Below are 16,889 nucleotides of genomic sequence, written 5' to 3' on the forward strand. Positions count from 1 at the left end.
GAGCTCGTCAAAAAACATTTGCTTCGTCCGAAATGGCGTACAAAGTACTATATACTACATGTGTGTACTATCGTCCAGTGTACTTTCCACGGCTTCTCAGATGTACTACATTGTCAAATACCGCTATACTTCCTTTCAGCACGTTGCGGGATGATGACAACACGGCATAGAAACTTTTACCGGCGTCTTGCCCTCACAATGCATTGAGGGAAACACTTTCCAGTGTAATGTGCAGTGTTTGCATACTACGATATATCACCGGTTTTAGATCATCCTGGTACTTTTCGCATACTATTTGAGCATACTATGGTTTCAGGCATACCAAACACTATTTGGCGTGCTAAATAGAATGCCATTTCGGACGCAGCACTAGTGTTGGATGGCATTGTCCTCAAATGCGATTCTAAATGGGAAGGGTGGAGTGGGGTGGGGTGGGGTGGGGTGGGCTGGAGGGGTGACGCATATCAAACCATCATGTTGCCACTTCATATACGTACAAGCTAATGATGAGGATTACCTGTGTTAAATGTATTTCTTTTATTTTGCCTTTGTGATTATGTGCAATAATAGCCTCGTGCAATCATAGTGTACAGTAGCCTGCTCATTACAGGAAACCTGTTTTGTTAATTGGACAAGGACGCCGGCGTTTTTAAGCATCAGTCACCATGCAAGGTTTTCACAGTTGCTGTGAGTGTCCCCCAAAATGGGTCTTACTGTGAGTGTGTATGTGTTTATATGTGGGGAATGAAATTTGTGGTGATACAAATGGAGTGAATATTTCATTATGTTTTTTTAAGCTGCTTGAGGTATCGTTTAAGAGAAAAAAATATATAAGACCAAGGCACCTTTCATCGACACATTATCATCGGTTATGGATCATTTATTGTGTAGTTGCTTGAACTTAAATCTTGATTTGATTTGATTTTTCGATTGTAAGCCTATAGTCGTCCTCGTGGGCAAATTTGTTTAATTGGTGTTTTAACTGTCATTCTGGATGAAGTGAATTCAAAGTGCAGGCAAGTGGGTCCTAAATGTGTTATGAAAATTTGTCTGACAATATTCAATTCCTGTCGATCTTGTTTGGTGTGCTTTAATGGAACTAATCATGATGTGTGAGAAAAAAGAGAATTTGTGGGAATAAGAGATAAATAAATCAAATATTTTATGGCTGGGGATGCTTACGTTTTTTTTTCCAGCTGATGACTGATATTAGACGATGTAAGCAGGCACCCTGGAGACTTATCATTTATACTTCATGTGTAGCATTACACAATGGAGGGTGAATTTTTGCATGTAAATTTAAGAAACTATTAAACCTTTAAAAATTGAATTTTTAAAAATTGAAACTGAATTTGAGAACCGTACACACACATCCAGACACACACCAAACTTCTTTTCACTTCCACATTCACAGTCTGTTTTACTATGTGCACTAAGGATGTGACATATAAGTGTTTTTATTGTGTGTTTTGTGTACTGTAATACTGTATTTCCAAAAGACAGTTGAATTTTGTAGTGTTTCTGACATCTGTGATCCGATTTTGGGTTCCTGGTACTTGAAACCTGCTTAGAGGGATTTTTTATTCATATCCAGCACATGCATGTTTTTTGAGGAAGAGGCCTTAACAGTAAATCTATATTTAAAGATATCGAAAGAAGCAGTTCTCAAAAATGTTTTTTGAACAATCTGTCACCAGATAGAAATGGGGCACATCAACCATATGAGATGCAGCAGGGCCGGCTGCTCCATAAACACTCTATGCGGTTGTTTAGGGCCACAATCGCTATTTGAGGAAAGCGAACTAAGCATCCACTGCGAGTCCATGTTCCTCCAAAGAATACAAATAAAAACAGTGTTTTTATTTCAGATGTATTCATCCTCCTCCGTTTGCTAACTGAAACACTTACCGCTCTGCTGCAGCTTCCCAATGTGGTTAAATGCAGTTGAATGGGGCAAACATTTAAGCCAAAAAAAAAAAAAAACTCTTAAATCTCTTTTTCTAAAATGGGAAACATAGTATAGTAATGGAAAACATAGTATAATCAGACCATTTTTTTGTGTTAAACTGGAAAAAAATGGTCCCAAACCGTGCATTTTATCAGGTTTTTATACTCTGAGGGTTTTAATTGTTTGCAAATCAGCTGTGTTGGCTACATCTGCGCTAACACAAGGGAGCAGAAACTGCAAGTTTTCACTATGATGGGAACAAACACGGCCATTTTTTATTTTTTCCAAAAGTTAAAATTTCCTTGAGACTGTTCATCCTACCTTGCTCCACCCTAGAAAAGAATAACTGCATCTCCTACACTAGCATTGCAGTAGACACTGGAGATGGACAGGCGTCCATCTGCATCCATCCCCAGCTCCCCCACGTTGAGTACAGCCAGGCCAAATGATCCACCGTCATATCTGCAAGTGGTAATAATATAGACATAGTTTAATTGCTAAAAAATCCAGACTTAAACAAATTCTCGACATAAACAGAAAATGTCAGGTGTCAGTGTAAAAAAATACCCCCCCCCCCCCCCCCTCATAAAAGCTGGACCCGGACGCACAGCAGGTTTCACTTCCCTGAGACACCGGAGACCTACCCTATAAAAGAATGCCCCAAAGGGAAGTCTGCTGTCTCACGCTGAAGCAACACACATCAAGACACTCTTTAACAAGTTGGTAATGACAATTTCTTATTTTATTTGTGATATGCTAGCTAGATCATCCAAAAGCTTGAATTCATTACATGTGATGACGTTTTATTGTCCGATTTAATTAAAGAATATAATCAAGAAAGAGAGTCCCTCATCATCAAGCTATGATTCAAGTTATACTTTCTTTTTGCATTGAGTGAAATATAAACAAGAAAGCAATTGTTCATTTCCCAATAGGAGACATACACCGTGGGATGTTACCATCTTCTCTCGTGACATTGTCCCTCCTCATCATCGGCACATGTGGGGAAAATCCTGCTATAAAACTTGTTTTGAACAACAAAGGTCTACAATATGGTAAGAAAATATGCAAAACCAAATCTCATATTGTAGGGTGTGATGTGTTTATACTTTGAGATAATACCATTTCAGTGCGGGTGTGAAAATTGAAATACCATAAACTGTAATTACTAATACCATCGTAGTACAACTGTATTACCTCCAAATGTTGATGAGTATTTTGTGCGTAAGCAGGACTACATCCGTCTATAATAATCTTTCTACCGCGCGCGTCACGCCTCTCTCTCCTTTCTCTCCGCTGGCTTCCTGCAGCTGCTCGCATCAAGTTCAAATCCTTGATGTTGGCCTTCAGGGCGGTCACTGGATCTGCACCCACATACACTTCATCACGCGTCAGGCCATACGCCCCCTCCCGCTCCCCGAGGTCTGCAAATGAGCGGCGGCTGGTGGTGCCTCCACCGTGTGGAATGAGTTCTCAATCCAGACTCTTCTCACGGGCGGTGCCCCCCGCGGTGGAACGAGCTCCCCAGCTCGTTTCGCTTGTTCTTTTATACTAGTTTGAAGTTGTTGTATCGACAACATATGTGTACTTGCACTAGCATAAACTTCTTTTCCGATTCCTTCCAGCACCTTGCACCTGTATGTTAGAATTGAGAAACAGGTGCTCAGGCACTTACTGTGAATTTGAGGTTGTTCCAATGGTCGATGTACGCTTTGGTCGTTTCTCGCCTCATGTAAGTCGCTTTGGACAAAAGCGTCTCATCAATGAATAAATGTAAATGTATATTCCGTGTCCTTTCCCTTCAAGGTACCCAAGTGGCAGCGGGACTGATGGAGGAGGGTTTGGAGACAATGTCCCTTCCGGACGTCAGCGGAGAAGTCAGCCTCGGCTTTCTGGGGGATGTGGACTTCACACTTGTGGGGTACGGCAACCGTCGAGTCCTCCAACAAAGTAGGAAATAAAGTCGGTTTTGTGATCTGTAAAAGATGTTTACCGTGTGGTTGATCTGGGCAAACAAGCAAGCTCTTCACAAGTCAACGTTTGACCAAGCCGACTGGGCCTCATCGTTCACCACACGTAGTAGCTGCTGCGGTCTGAAGACCGTCAGTTCAAGGCGATCGAGGAGATTTTGCGCCCCAAACGTCAGTTGAACAAGGTTGACGATTCCTCTCTTTCCTCCGACTGAGTTTGTTCTCTTGTCCCTCTCTCCAGCATCACAGTGAGCCAGTGTGATTTTCCGGAACCAACCGTTGAATTCTATGAGTATTTAACAGGAATCAAAATGTCCATCTTAGGCCTTGGCATTGAGGTAACAGGCGAGTGGACAACACACTACGGAATAATGTGAGTTGGTGGACATCACTGAGCCGAATACAGTTTCTTTCTCACCGCAACCAAATAGCTTTGCAACTGTGTTTCCACATTTACCGTTTCACAAGATGAGCTGGGCAGTTACCCACAATGCTGTTGGTGCAGGATGGTCGTGATATGAGGTTGTCACAGTCACACACCTTGGTTGTTAACCGTTTTGAAATAAAAGCACAGTACCCAAAAACATTTGGCACACTTGATGAAATACATATTGATACATATACATATGTGCCTGCAGCCCGCTCAAAACGAATTGGGACCCACCGGCTGAGAACCACTTCGGTTCCATTTATACCGACAGAGAAAGTGTCGTCCTGCTGCTCAAATCGGGGCGCACTGGAGGATTTCTGCAGCAGCTCACGTCTACATGTCGCGTGTAGTTAAGAGTTATAAATCGGACACAAGGCCCCGACACCGAGTCACGAGTAAAGAGGGGCTTCAAACGTTAGCAGCTTCACTTGCCGCCGTCACCAATCAGACACACTCTCACACATTGCTGTCCGTGAAAACACAGTGTTGCGTCACCAGCAATTTACCTCCCAGTCCTCAAGCAAGTCTCAAGTTTGGTGGCCGTGTAATACAGAAAATAAAGAAGGTATATTTATATATAGTTACATTTGCAACCAAGACAACACAGGCAAGATTGTTCCTTCAAATAAGGTCATTTATATAATATACTAGTACATGCCAGAGAAAATAATTTCTAAGACATTTTAATGGCACAGTTGAACAAAATGTCAATGATTCAGTCCTGTGTTCCCTGTAGAAGATGAAACTGCCGGTTAAAGTCGGACACCGAGGAAAGACTCGATGTGACTCAGTCGCAGAGCCCTGAAGCCCCCTGCCCGCCGCCGGCTCGCTGTTCGTTGAAAGTTTATTAATATTACGTATATAAGTATAGGCCTTATGAAGAACTGACTCTGTGGTGGGTCAGTTCCTCATGGTGAGGTGTCAAACCACGCCCGACACCTATAGATTCTCACCAGCTGACACTTCAATGAATGCTGCAGCTTTTTAATTTAGACATTCTGAACGTTGCTTGACATTACACCTCACATTTTCTGTTCATGAATTAAAGTCTAGATTAACAGCTCCCATTACCACTTGCAGATATGACGGTGGATCATTTGACCTGGCTGTACTCAACGTGGATGTGAGCTCCATAGTGGAGCTGGGGGTGGACGCAGGTGGACGCCTGTCCATCTCCAGTGTCTACTGCAGCGCTAGTGTTGGGGATGCAGTTATCAATTTCTATGGTGGAGGAAGGTAGGATGGTCAGTCTCAAAGAAATTGTGACTTTTATAAATCAAGAAATTGGCCTTGTTGGTTCCCATCATAGTGACTTGCAGCTTCTGGTCTCTCACAGTGGCCCAGATGAAGTCAACACATCTGATTTGCAAAAGAGTAAAACTCTTGACAGCATGAAAACCCTGAAAAACCTTATAAAATCAATGGCTTGGGCCAAATTTATTCCTTCGTGACATACAAAATGGTCTGATTACACTACGAGTTCCCCATTATAGAAAAATAGATTCAACAGTGATTTTAGGCTTAAATGTTTGCCTTATTCAACTGTATTTAACCACATTGAGAAGCTGCAGCAGCGTGGTAAGTTTGCCAATAGTAAAACATTCAATGAGGCTGTGCTGTGAACAGTTATTTAAATGATGGGAACCAACGTTTGAACAAGGCCTGGCTTCAAAAATGGCAAAGCTATCCTAGTTTCAGCTAAGTGGTTTTCATTTCTTGAAGTTGGATTTTCCAGCCTTTTGTTCATCAATACCATGATGAAATCATTGGTAAAATAGAGGAAAAGGTTAGTACTTGCCTGCTGCCCTCCTCAAGATTTTTGTTTCTTGGTAATCTGGATTTCATGTCAAATAATTTCCATAGCTCGTGTGTCACAGTTTCTGTAACAAACCTGTAACCTGTAACATCACTTGCCTTATTTTTCTACCAGATTTGTCCAACTGTAGAGCAGCACATTGTGGACATTGATTACCGTCTACAGACCATGGAAGGTACTGCGACATGAATCCATGTACATGGAAGAAATTAGATGGATACGATGATTGATTATTGAAAATGGTCAGTGTTGACTTTCTGTTCTGTTCCATTCCTTTGTTTCCTTTTCTGGATGAATTCAGTGACTTACCAGGTGAATCAGGCTTTGGCGGTGGACGTGCCTCTGACCAGTTGGCCCGCCATGGACGCCTCCAGTCTGAGTCTGCCTCTCAAGGTGAAAGATGTGAAGCTTCGTCTAAACATTCTGGAGCAGGGTCTCCCAACCTCTTTTTCTCCAGAGACCCCCAAAATCAAACCTGATTCAATTCGTTTAAAAGACACAATACATTGATTTTGTGTATTTATCAGTGGCCTGCGCTTGTTTTTGTCTCAATTGGTTCCATTTTCATGGTTAAGCGAGACATATTTTTAGGGCATACAATCAATTATAGCATATCGCCATGGATGTTATTACAATTTATATGCAAACAATACAAAACAGTTGTGTGTCCTAGACTCGGTTACTGCCTTCACCCTAGTGCGCCTCATAAAAATGATGATGAAGTTTTTTTGTTAATCTTATTAAGGTTTGCTTTGTCTCTGCCATTTAGCAGAAGTGGTTTATGGGATTATAATCTGTGGCTCTTCAACTAAAGGGACAATTCCATGGTATCGAAAGTCGTGAGGATCCTCCATTTGCGCCTAAGCTGTTCACACTGCCTGACGAGCCGGGCTACATGGTGTCTCTGGGCCTGTCTGAGTTCACCACAAACTCTGCCTCTTACGGATACTACAGAGCGGGTCTGCTGCGGGCCCTCATCACGGACGCCATGGTGAGTGATTTTAAGTGAACTTAAGATAAGATAAGATAAGATAAACCTTTATTAGTCCCACAACGGGGAAATTTACATTGTTCCAACAGCAAAAATGGGACAGCAGGAAATAAAGAGCATATCAAGTACACACTATAAACAACATAAAATATATAGAAAAACATAAAAACTAAAAATCACCATAAATAGGAACCAGGAGTATTAAGTGTATTGCACATATCTTGACACATTGCACATCAGGGATTGCATTTTTGTTTAAATATATAAAGTTGCAATTGGATTTTTTTCACAGTTGTGTGTGTGTTTGTGTGTGTGTCTGTGTGTGGTCTACTGGCTGCGCTGTTGGTTATACAACTTCACAGATTTGTAGAAAAAAATAAAGGTAGAAAATGAGTAATGAAAGATCCACCTATCATTCACTCAAGTCCATAATCCAAAGAAAAACAACCTTTCCTTTCCGCTCGCGTGCGTGCATCTGCGTGTGTGTGTGTGTGTGTGTGTGTGTGTGTGTGCGCAAAGGCAGAGTTTATTCACTTCGTACTTCTTTTCCATCCCTGTCAGGTACCTCCTGGTTCCCCTTTTCATCTCAACACCAGCTCCCTTGGGCTGTTCATTCCTCAGGTAAAACGTTCGCCCTTCCTCCGCACCTGGCCTCCAATGACTTAGTTAACTGTGATAGTATTCCATCGCAAACAAACGTACTCACATTTGAGACGTGCAAACAGAGAGGCGATGCTTTCCGAAAGCATTTTCAGGGGGCTCTTTGTAACCTACAACATAACATGACTTGAAAACAGATTTGCAATGAAAAAGACAATAACAAAACATGGCCATTTCATTTAGCTGATCTCTTCCCAATAGGCTGTGGAATCAACTCTGTGCCGTTGTTTAAAACTCCACTGATACTGACGCCATTCCAATAGTGGCATCTTCCCTTAAAATCCGTACAAGGCCAGTAAAGTACGTGTAAATGATTATTATATCATTAAAAAAAGAAGCCTATGACCCAGTGTAAACACACACACACACACACACACACACACACACACACACACACACACACACACACACACACACACACACACACCCCCCCCCACAAGCAAGGCAGACACGCGGAGCTCTGCCGCCCCCTGCTGGACGCCCCCTTAAAACCCCCGAGTAAAAAATGGTGAGATTGCCTCCTACAAGACTGTCAGTTAATAACGCAAATAATCACAACCTCACACATGCAACAAACGTAGACATGTCGAACCTGCCTCGTCGTAATTGTTATTGTACACAACAACCAAAGCCTCCGGGGGAACCAGCGTGTGGGCTGCTTGGACTTGACGCAGAATTAGCATACGTGCTACCCGCTAATTGTACACACACTGATCGACATTAGAAACGTAAAAATAATCATAAGAAGAAGAATTTAAAATAGTGCCACAGTAAAATATCCTACAAAATAACGAGACCGATTCTTTCTATTTATTTATTATAAAAGTACAGTTACGTGACATTTAAGTCCCAAATCAACCCGCAGCGCAACGTTCAACACCGTGGAACTGCGTTACCCACAATGCACCGCGGCACAGACGCCTTGCCCGTCGGTCCAAAACAAACAAACAAACAAACAAACAAACAAACATGTCAGAAAAACATTAAAACAATGGTGAAAAAGTAACTACAGCGTGACTTAATGTCTGGGACTGGGGGGGCCAGGTCGGTGAATATAGAACCACACCCCCCCCCCCCCCCCCAAAAAAAAGGATATGTAAAGTAAAATGTATAAGAAACATAAATGACGCTGAGGTGTAAGAATCATGGAGGGGCGTTCCCGTTCCAGCTCTCCAAGCTGTACCCGGGCCTGCAGATGCAGCTCCAGGTGGACGCCGTCGAGGCCCCCGCCTTCTCCTTCCGGGCCGGCGCCGTGAGGACGGCCTTCCGCGGCGCCGTCGAGGCCTTCGCCGTCCGGGGGGACGCGGCGCTCATCCCCTTATTTAAGCTCGCCGTGGTGAGTGAGCGCCGCTTTACGGAGCTGCGGGGCCGGGCGGGGACGAAGCGGCGCGGCTTCCCGTTTCTAGTCTCTTACGGGGCTCGACGGGGGGGGCGCCCGCTTTTTGAGCGACTACGTTTCGGTTCTCACCGTCCACGTGTCGGAAAATCCTTCTGTAAAGAGTTTTAAAGAGGGACCTCAGATGCTTTGCCTTATTTTTGTCCCTCTCTCTCTCTCTATATATATATATATGTAAATATAATGTTACAACGTGGGATGTTCATAGTAGCAGAGCCAAAGTGTCAGATAATGAGGTAAACTGATGACAAAATGACGTCAGCCCGTCACGGATTTATTTATTTGGTCATCTGCTCCATCCCATCCTCTGTACGTGTCCCCAAACAAAACAAACAAATATAGTGTGTTTTTTTTTTTGCAGTTGTATGTATTTTATTTTATTTTATTTTCAGACGTTTACATGAAAAAAAAAAAAAATCGCCTGTAGCGCGGAAGGTCGGGACGGGACGTCTTTTAAACGAGGCCTCGTAGACCCAATTTGAGTGAATAATAATAATTTCTCGCCTCAAATTTGTTTATGAAACAGATTTTGTTGAGCTGACGAGGTGAAATAAGTGAACTCTACGGAACGACGGGCAATCAAGCTCAAACCCCATTGGCTCACAGAGCTCGGGGCCTCGAGAGGGAGGCTCCTCCCACAGAAGACATCCCGTTTTTGGGCGGGTTAGAGGCGCGTTAGAATGGCTAGAACGCAACGTAACAGGTCCCTTTAAGCCTGGAACAAAAAATAATAATAATGATTGAAAAACGGGGGAAAAAAAGGCAAGGTTACAAGACGGTGTACATAATTATTTTGAGAAGTGAAGGAACTACCCATCCCATAATCCATTGGGAATGAGTCCTCTCCAACGACTTCCAACCTTAGATAGTTGAGCGCTTCTTCTTGAATTCAACCTTTGTGGTTATGATCGTGTTTGTATTGTTAATAACAGTGTTGAAACCACGGAATGTGAAGGATCGTAGAGTTCTGCGGTCACGGCAACTCGCTCACCCGCCGACGGTGACGTAAAACCGTCGTAAAACCCCGAGGTTTTCATTTCCACGGCAACGGCGAGCTCCACCAATCAGAGACGCCGCTGTAACACCGTAGGATTTAACCGACTTTAAAAAACTTTATTTATTTATTTATTTATTTATTTTTAACACACCCTGTGTTGTCATCGTGCAGGACGTACAACACAGAGTATTTGTTCCATTGCATCCAGGACAGAGTTAGTCTGCAGGTGGAGTTCAACTTCTCCACCTGCAGACTAACTCTTTATTCATCCTTTAATCATCAACGACTGCTGCCATAACTCTGTCCTGTGTGCGACCTGTGGGGGGGGGAGCAGAGCACAGTTTTTGGTCCTAGAGAACCACTGCTTTTAAATGTACAGACCACCACCCGAGGTCACGCCGACGAGGTCTCCCTTGTGTTGCAGGACTCCGCCTTCAGCGGTCGAGTCAGGGTGGCCGGCGGGAGGCTCAAGGGCTCCGCGGCGATGGACAAGTGAGGCCGCAGCACTCGAGCGCAATTCAAACGAGCGCAGCTTGACGGTCCTGTGTGCGACCTGTGGGGGGTCCGAGTAACCGCTCTCCCCTTTCCCTTTCTGCCGCAGCTTCACCCTGACGCTGGTGGCGAGTGAAGTGGGGCCCTTCCAGGTACGTGCAGGTGGGCGGGCCGTGACCCCGGTTCCAAATAGAAACCCCGAAAGACTCATTTCTCCTTTCCCTGCAGACCGCCGCTCTGGAAACCCTCACCAACATCGGGATAAAGGTCTCGGTCTTGCCGAAGCTCAACGGTGGGTCTCGGTTTTCGGGGGGGGGGGTTCTTTCGTCCACTGGGAGGTGTGGCGTGGGCGACAGGGCGTTAAAATCCCAGAACAGCGAACGCTGCGGCGCCGCCGGGAGCGCCGTCGTTGACCTGATCTGTGCTTGTTTTGCTGTAGAGATACTGTCCAGTGGCTTCGTTTTACCCACAATGCAACACGCACGGTTGACAAACGCAGTCCTGAAGATCGAGGAGGTCTGCATCACACACACACACACACACACACACACACACACACACACACGTCGATTGAAATAACCTCTATCAAATATCAGATTTCTATGTTCCGAGTCAAAGAACTTTGCAGAACCCCAAAAAGACACAGACTTATTATTGTTCTCAATGTGTTGTGCATGTCAGTGCTTTCGAATAACCTGCCTCCTTGGCCACAGGGGTTTATCGCCGTCCGGTCCGACGTGGAGGTTTTGCCGTAGTCAGTCCCAGTTGTTGGACTGACTGTTTCACGGCTGGATCCCGTTTCTCCTGATTCCCGTGCAAGCCTGTCTCACTGTGTGTCCGTGTGGCTGGGTCCGATCACGTTATTTACCATATGTTGTTCTACTGTACATTAATAAAAACACACTGGAAATATCGTTATTTGTCCCCCTTTTTTATTTTTTCAAATCGATAGAGCGAACGATCAGAATTGTACTTTCATGTTGTGTTTATTCAGAGTCGGGGGGGAATACAAGCAAAAGCAGCCCTCAATATTTAAGCGGTGATTTGCCAATCAAACAGATGAGGCAGTTGAAACCCTCCGTCCAGGGTTAGAATGGAGGGAACATGGAGGACAAAACCACATAAGTGAACAAAAAAAGCAAAGCGGTTTCAAGGCTTTAATAAAAAAACAAACTCAAACAGTGATTCACACTCAAATCTGGGTTTTCAACCCACAAGTGGAATGACTTCATGTAATTTAACTTAAAACAAAAACGTTTGCACCGGTGCGGGGGTGGCAAGAGAAGCCTCATCCGCCCTCACATCACAAAATACGGAGATAAAAGAAAATAAAATGGCATCAAAACAATAATCGTTTTAAACGATTGAACGTGAGGAGGAGGAGGAGCTGAGCCCGGTTTCAGGTTTTACACCAAACGAACCAGTGGGAAACGCGGGAGCGGCGGCGACAAAAATCTGGAATTTCGCCACCACTGATGTTGCTTAGGTCTGTTTGAGAACTTGTGGAAAAAATACCAAGACGGCTATTATTACAATCCCCACCAAGATCATTGATAATACTTTATCTGTATGACTGGACTGTAAATCAGCGGCCTGCTGCCTCGCCCTAGCCGCTTCCTTTTCCGCGGAACGAGTGTTTCCTTCCGCCTCCTTCAGCTCTCCGAGGCACACCTCCCTCTCCTGCTCCCGCACGGAGCTCGCCATCTCCTGTATGACGCGCCGGTTGTAGGCGTAGCCCCAGGCGGGGTCACGCAGCGCCCACGCCTTCCTCAGCAGCTGCGCGACTTGGTCGCCGTCCCTCGCCTCGTTGTCGATGCCGTGGTATCTGCCGCCAAAGCCGGCGAGGAGCCTCTGGAGGTCCCTGCTGCCCTCCAGGAACACCTCCAGCGGCTTCCCCTTCAGCAGGTCCACGTGGGTGAACACCACCAGGGTGAAGTTGGGGGCGCTGTCGCCAAAGCCCGTCTGGATCCACTGCACGGCACTGTGCTCCGCCTCCGTGAACCGGCCCACGCGGATGACCAGCAGCAGGACGTGCGGCTCCGAGGCGTCCACGCACTCGGCCACCCGGGGTCGCATGTCAATGGAGACGCCCGGGGTGTCGATGATGGTGATGTTGGTGCCGCCGCGCACGGCGCTGCGCACCTCGCAGCTCTGCGTCACGGGTGTGGCCGAGGCGTCCGCGGCGAAGGCCTCGCGCCCCAGCAGTGTGTTTCCCGTGGAGCTTTTCCCCGTCCCCACATTTCCCAGCAGAAGTATCTTCAGGTCGCCGTTAACCACATCTGAAAAAACAAACAAAAAAAAAAGGTTCTTCACTCTATATATTTTCTTATATAAGCGTTCCTTTGACACTGGTACACTATACTCATGTGTTCCAAAAAATCCGGAGTAGGTTGTATTTTACTGATTTCCTTTTTCGTCGCATTTAAATCATTCTGCCAAAGACGTTTCAGTCCGTTTCCTTCATTTTCGGCGTGAGGTGTGAACTTACCGGCATCGCTGGTCCTTCCAGGACCCTGCCGCCAACCCGACGCTGTGAGAAATAAAACAGTTTTTTGTCTCAGAACCTTTTTGCCTTGTGCCTCCTGTTCCGACCGGCGGCACCGCCCGACCGGCGTCCTCTTTAAGGCTGGTTCATGCTTCCCCGTTTGGCGAGGGGCGTGGTCCGGAGACGCGGGCGCGCCCGTCCGCTTTCATACTTTTGCGTATAACGTTACGTCTCCACCGGGAGGGGCCGGGCCACATTTAGCGAAACCACAATGTACATAAAGCACAGAAATGCGTTTGTTTTGGGCTTTGTTTTTGTTCTCCGAAAATATGGATGTGCGATACCTGACGGGACGTCGGACAATTTGACCGAGCCGCAGAGCCGCGCAACGGTCACCCAAAAACCCGTCTTTGCGCGCGGCCACGCAGAAGCATGAACCAGACTCAAGTGTTGCACCCTTTTCAATAACATCATTTGGTCGTTGGGAACACGGTACCTTGTGAGTTGAGGGTCAGGAGGCAAAAAAAGAGTGCCAGTCCCACGCCCGCTGCTGCCAACGGCCCACGCCGCCAAACCGCGTCTCTGCTCTGATTCTCTGTGGTCTGCACAACGTCAGGAAGGTGAACACAATGAGCCATCGAGACTTGGACCATACGCCAACGTGCATTGTGAGACACGACCGCAAACAATAACCGAATATCATTTCCGACCGGTTTCCCGGAGGCTCAAACACACCCAAAACAACAACTTTTGGATCGAACTTTGCCAGTTTTCTGGAGGGGCGTGGCCGTCGCACATCGGGCCGCCACGCCGCTCAGAATGCAAACGCCGCGGCCGCAGAAAACAATGCTTCCACGTTGAACCAGGTTTCAAATCGCCACGTCTGATCACACGGGCTCTTGAAGCAGGTTTTGTGGCTGAGGGCGTGCGGTCCTGCCCGGGCTCACCTTGGAGTCTTTGCTTTTCACATATCTCTGCGGCTTCCTCCTGTAGGGACAGGGTCAGAGGGGCTTTACAAGGGAAGCGTGACCTCCGGACGACACAGCGAGTACTCAAGACAACACGACGTCAAACACTTGTCAGTCTTAGTTAGAACCTTGGCGAAGGAACACACAGCGGAGAGCGTCCGTTCACACACACACACACACACACACACACACACACACACCCCCTACGGCGTCTCCGCTCGCCACGGAGGCGGGGCACGCCGTCGGAGCCTCGGCCCCGCTCGAAACGTGAGTCAGAATAGAGGAAGACGGCCTGTCTTCATCGGCAACGACCCCGCGGCCCTACGGGCTCGCCTCGCCTCTCACCTCAGAGACGCTTCTGCAAAGTCGGGCCCCCTGCCCTTGGAGCAGTCGCTGCCGGAGGCGGTGGAAAGGTCCCCCCTTGGGACGGGAGGGAAAAGCAGATAGTCAGCCGAGGGGAAACGCCGCGTGGGCCGCACGTTTCCCCTCAGAAATCGTGGAAATCGTGCGAGTTTGCACACACGCACACACGCACGCACGCACGCACGCGCTCAACACGTCCTACGGGCACGCCGTCGGGGCCTCGGCCCCGCTCGGAACCTGAGTCAGAATAGAGGCAACGACCCCGCGGCCCTACGGGCTCGCCTCGCCGCGGTTCTCACCTCGGAGACGCTTCTGCAAAGTCGGGCCCCCCGCCCTTGGAGCAGTCGCTGCCGGAGGCGGTGGAAAGGTCCCCCCTTGGGACGGGAGGGAAAAGCAGATCGTCAGCCGAGGGGAAACGCCGCGTGCAGCGCGGGGATGTGTCGCTGGTGCGGCGTCAGCCCCGGCTCGTTGTCTGGACGACCACAGCTCGTGGTCGGGCTGCGCAGCCGGCGAATACAGACTGACTGGATGAGGTTCTTCAATTGGAGTTCAGATGGACGGCGGCTCACATTAAAACAACAGGCAATAGTAATGCAGTCATGGGAATAAAAATGGAAAAAGAAATTGCAATTCACAATAAACCGACAAAAATAAAGAGCCCTCAACAAAAAATGGAAATCATGCGAGTTTGCATACATATACACACCAGTGTGTGTGTGTGTGTGTGTGTATACACACATACTATAGGCTACATGTGTTTTAGAAGTGTAAACATCATCTAAAAATATATTTTTACGCTTTGTGATTAGTTTCTAACCCAGTAAAGATGATCAGGTTTAACTTTTTAATGACATTTTATGACAAATAAACACAATACCTGTTTGTGTCCACAAAGCCTGTGTCACTGGAGGAGCCCACAAGGTCAACCTGTTTGAAGGACAGCATTTGGCCAATTTGAACCATAACCTGGATTACAGCATTTAAACTAAACTGGGTTTTTCCTTTTAGTATAAGTATGATTTATTTCAGGGTTTTGAGTGTCCTTGGTGGATCCTGGAATACAGTTCTCTTCCAAAACCTGCAACGAGGAATAAAAAAAGCATCGTCACCATAGCACTGTACACACTACACTGATTACATTTTATACACAATAACTTAGATTCACGTGAACATAATAGGTTTAGTTGCATAGTCACATTATATTCCTGTACAGACAAAATCACTGATTGAAATTTGTCTTTTTTTGTTTGTTTTAGAACTAATCCCTGATGTAGAATCCACACAGTTAATCAAACATTTGCTGTTTGAATGTGCAGTGTGTGGAATTTTCTGAACAATCTTGGCAGACATGGAATATAATATTCCATAGTGTGTTTTAATTTGCGCATAATCCCGAAAATAACAACAAAAATGATAATCGTGTTTTCGTTACTTTAGAATGAGTCGTTTTTATCTACATAGGGAGCGGCTACGCTTCGCGGAAGCCGCCATGTACACACTGCACCTTTGATTATATTTTTAATGTCCAAACTGGTTTCCCCATAACAGTATATTTCCTTGATTCAAAAGTAATAATTAAGAATAAAATTATTTTTCATAATATATTCTAGGAATTCTTTGGGACATAATGTAGAAATAGAAGCCAGCATCGAAACCCTTTTTTAAATTATTATCCTTCAATGTATGTGTCTAAACTGATAATGCAAACCGTTAAAAATATATCTATTTACTTATTTTTAATATATATATTTTTTTAATTATCATTTAATTATTATAACTATTTCCCATTAATTCATGTACAGTAAAATACTTTGAGTTGCACGTTGTGCATGAACGGTGCTTTACAAATAATGATTACATATGATTATTAGGGATTATATTAATAATCCTAACGGTCGGTGGCGTCACTCCAGACGTGCTTCCCGAACAACTGCGCAGTTTGTTTCCTTCTTCTTGAAATACACTAAACAAGCGACGGGAAATATCAGCAGCAACGAGATTTTATAAAACAACTTCTTGAAAAAATAAAAATAAAAATATAATCACAACTTCCAATGCACTGGTGCCAATACCAAGTACAACGCGAACTAAGAACAGGCGGGGCTGTGCAAGTGAAAGTACATTACCACGTCTCTACATTCAGTTGAACCTGCACCATCTAATAGGATTTTATCGCCACTAAAAAGTTCCTCGTCGTGGCTTTATATTTATTCGTTATATTTCTACTGTAGCACTTACTCGGTTCTCACCAGGCAGAGCGACGGGAACAGCGCTTCAGCTCCGGGGTCTCAACGGGGTCTCAACAGCGCCGCCCCCGCAGCGTTTCGTGGTGCGTTCAAATCCCTCGGATCTTTTAGCCTTTCATTTTGGGTT

General features: G+C 45.7%; 1 protein-coding gene across 2 annotated transcripts; it reads right to left on the reverse strand.

Moving 5' to 3' along the window:
* Positions 1–11,843: 11,843 nt before the first annotated feature.
* Positions 11,844–16,889, reverse strand: LOC307241813 (uncharacterized protein). 2 transcript variants are annotated; one of them, XM_080016047.1, is made up of 8 exons: positions 16,755–16,889; positions 15,394–15,594; positions 14,816–14,890; positions 14,499–14,573; positions 14,133–14,172; positions 13,682–13,787; positions 13,189–13,230; positions 11,844–12,979 (listed from the first exon to the last, which is right to left on the reverse strand). In XM_080016047.1, exons 2-8 carry the CDS (start codon positions 15,477–15,479, stop codon positions 12,183–12,185), a joined length of 1,221 nt encoding a protein of 406 aa, XP_079872173.1. In that variant the 5' UTR covers positions 15,480–15,594; positions 16,755–16,889; the 3' UTR covers positions 11,844–12,182. The 2 variants fall into 2 exon arrangements, with proteins under 2 accessions (XP_079872173.1, XP_079872174.1); XM_080016048.1 differs by having other exon boundaries at positions 16,766–16,820.

Source organism: Zeus faber, assembly GCF_960531495.2.
Source record: "Zeus faber genome assembly, chromosome: 15".
In the NCBI taxonomy this organism is placed as follows: Eukaryota; Metazoa; Chordata; class Actinopteri; order Zeiformes; family Zeidae; genus Zeus; species Zeus faber.

What these genes read in the sequence shown, in the direction of transcription:
- LOC307241813 (XM_080016047.1), bottom strand. Translation starts at nt 15,479, where the DNA reads ATGGTTCAAATTGGCCAAATGCTGTCCTTCAAACAGGTTGACCTTGTG. An exon ending in TTTGCAGAAGCGTCTCCGAG is followed by an intron (nt 14,574 to 14,815) that starts GTGAGAACCGCG and finishes TCCCGTCCCAAG; the next exon opens with GGGGGACCTTTCCACCGCCT. An exon ending in TTTGCAGAAGCGTCTCTGAG is followed by an intron (nt 14,173 to 14,498) that starts GTGAGAGGCGAG and finishes CTGTCCCTACAG; the next exon opens with GAGGAAGCCGCAGAGATATG.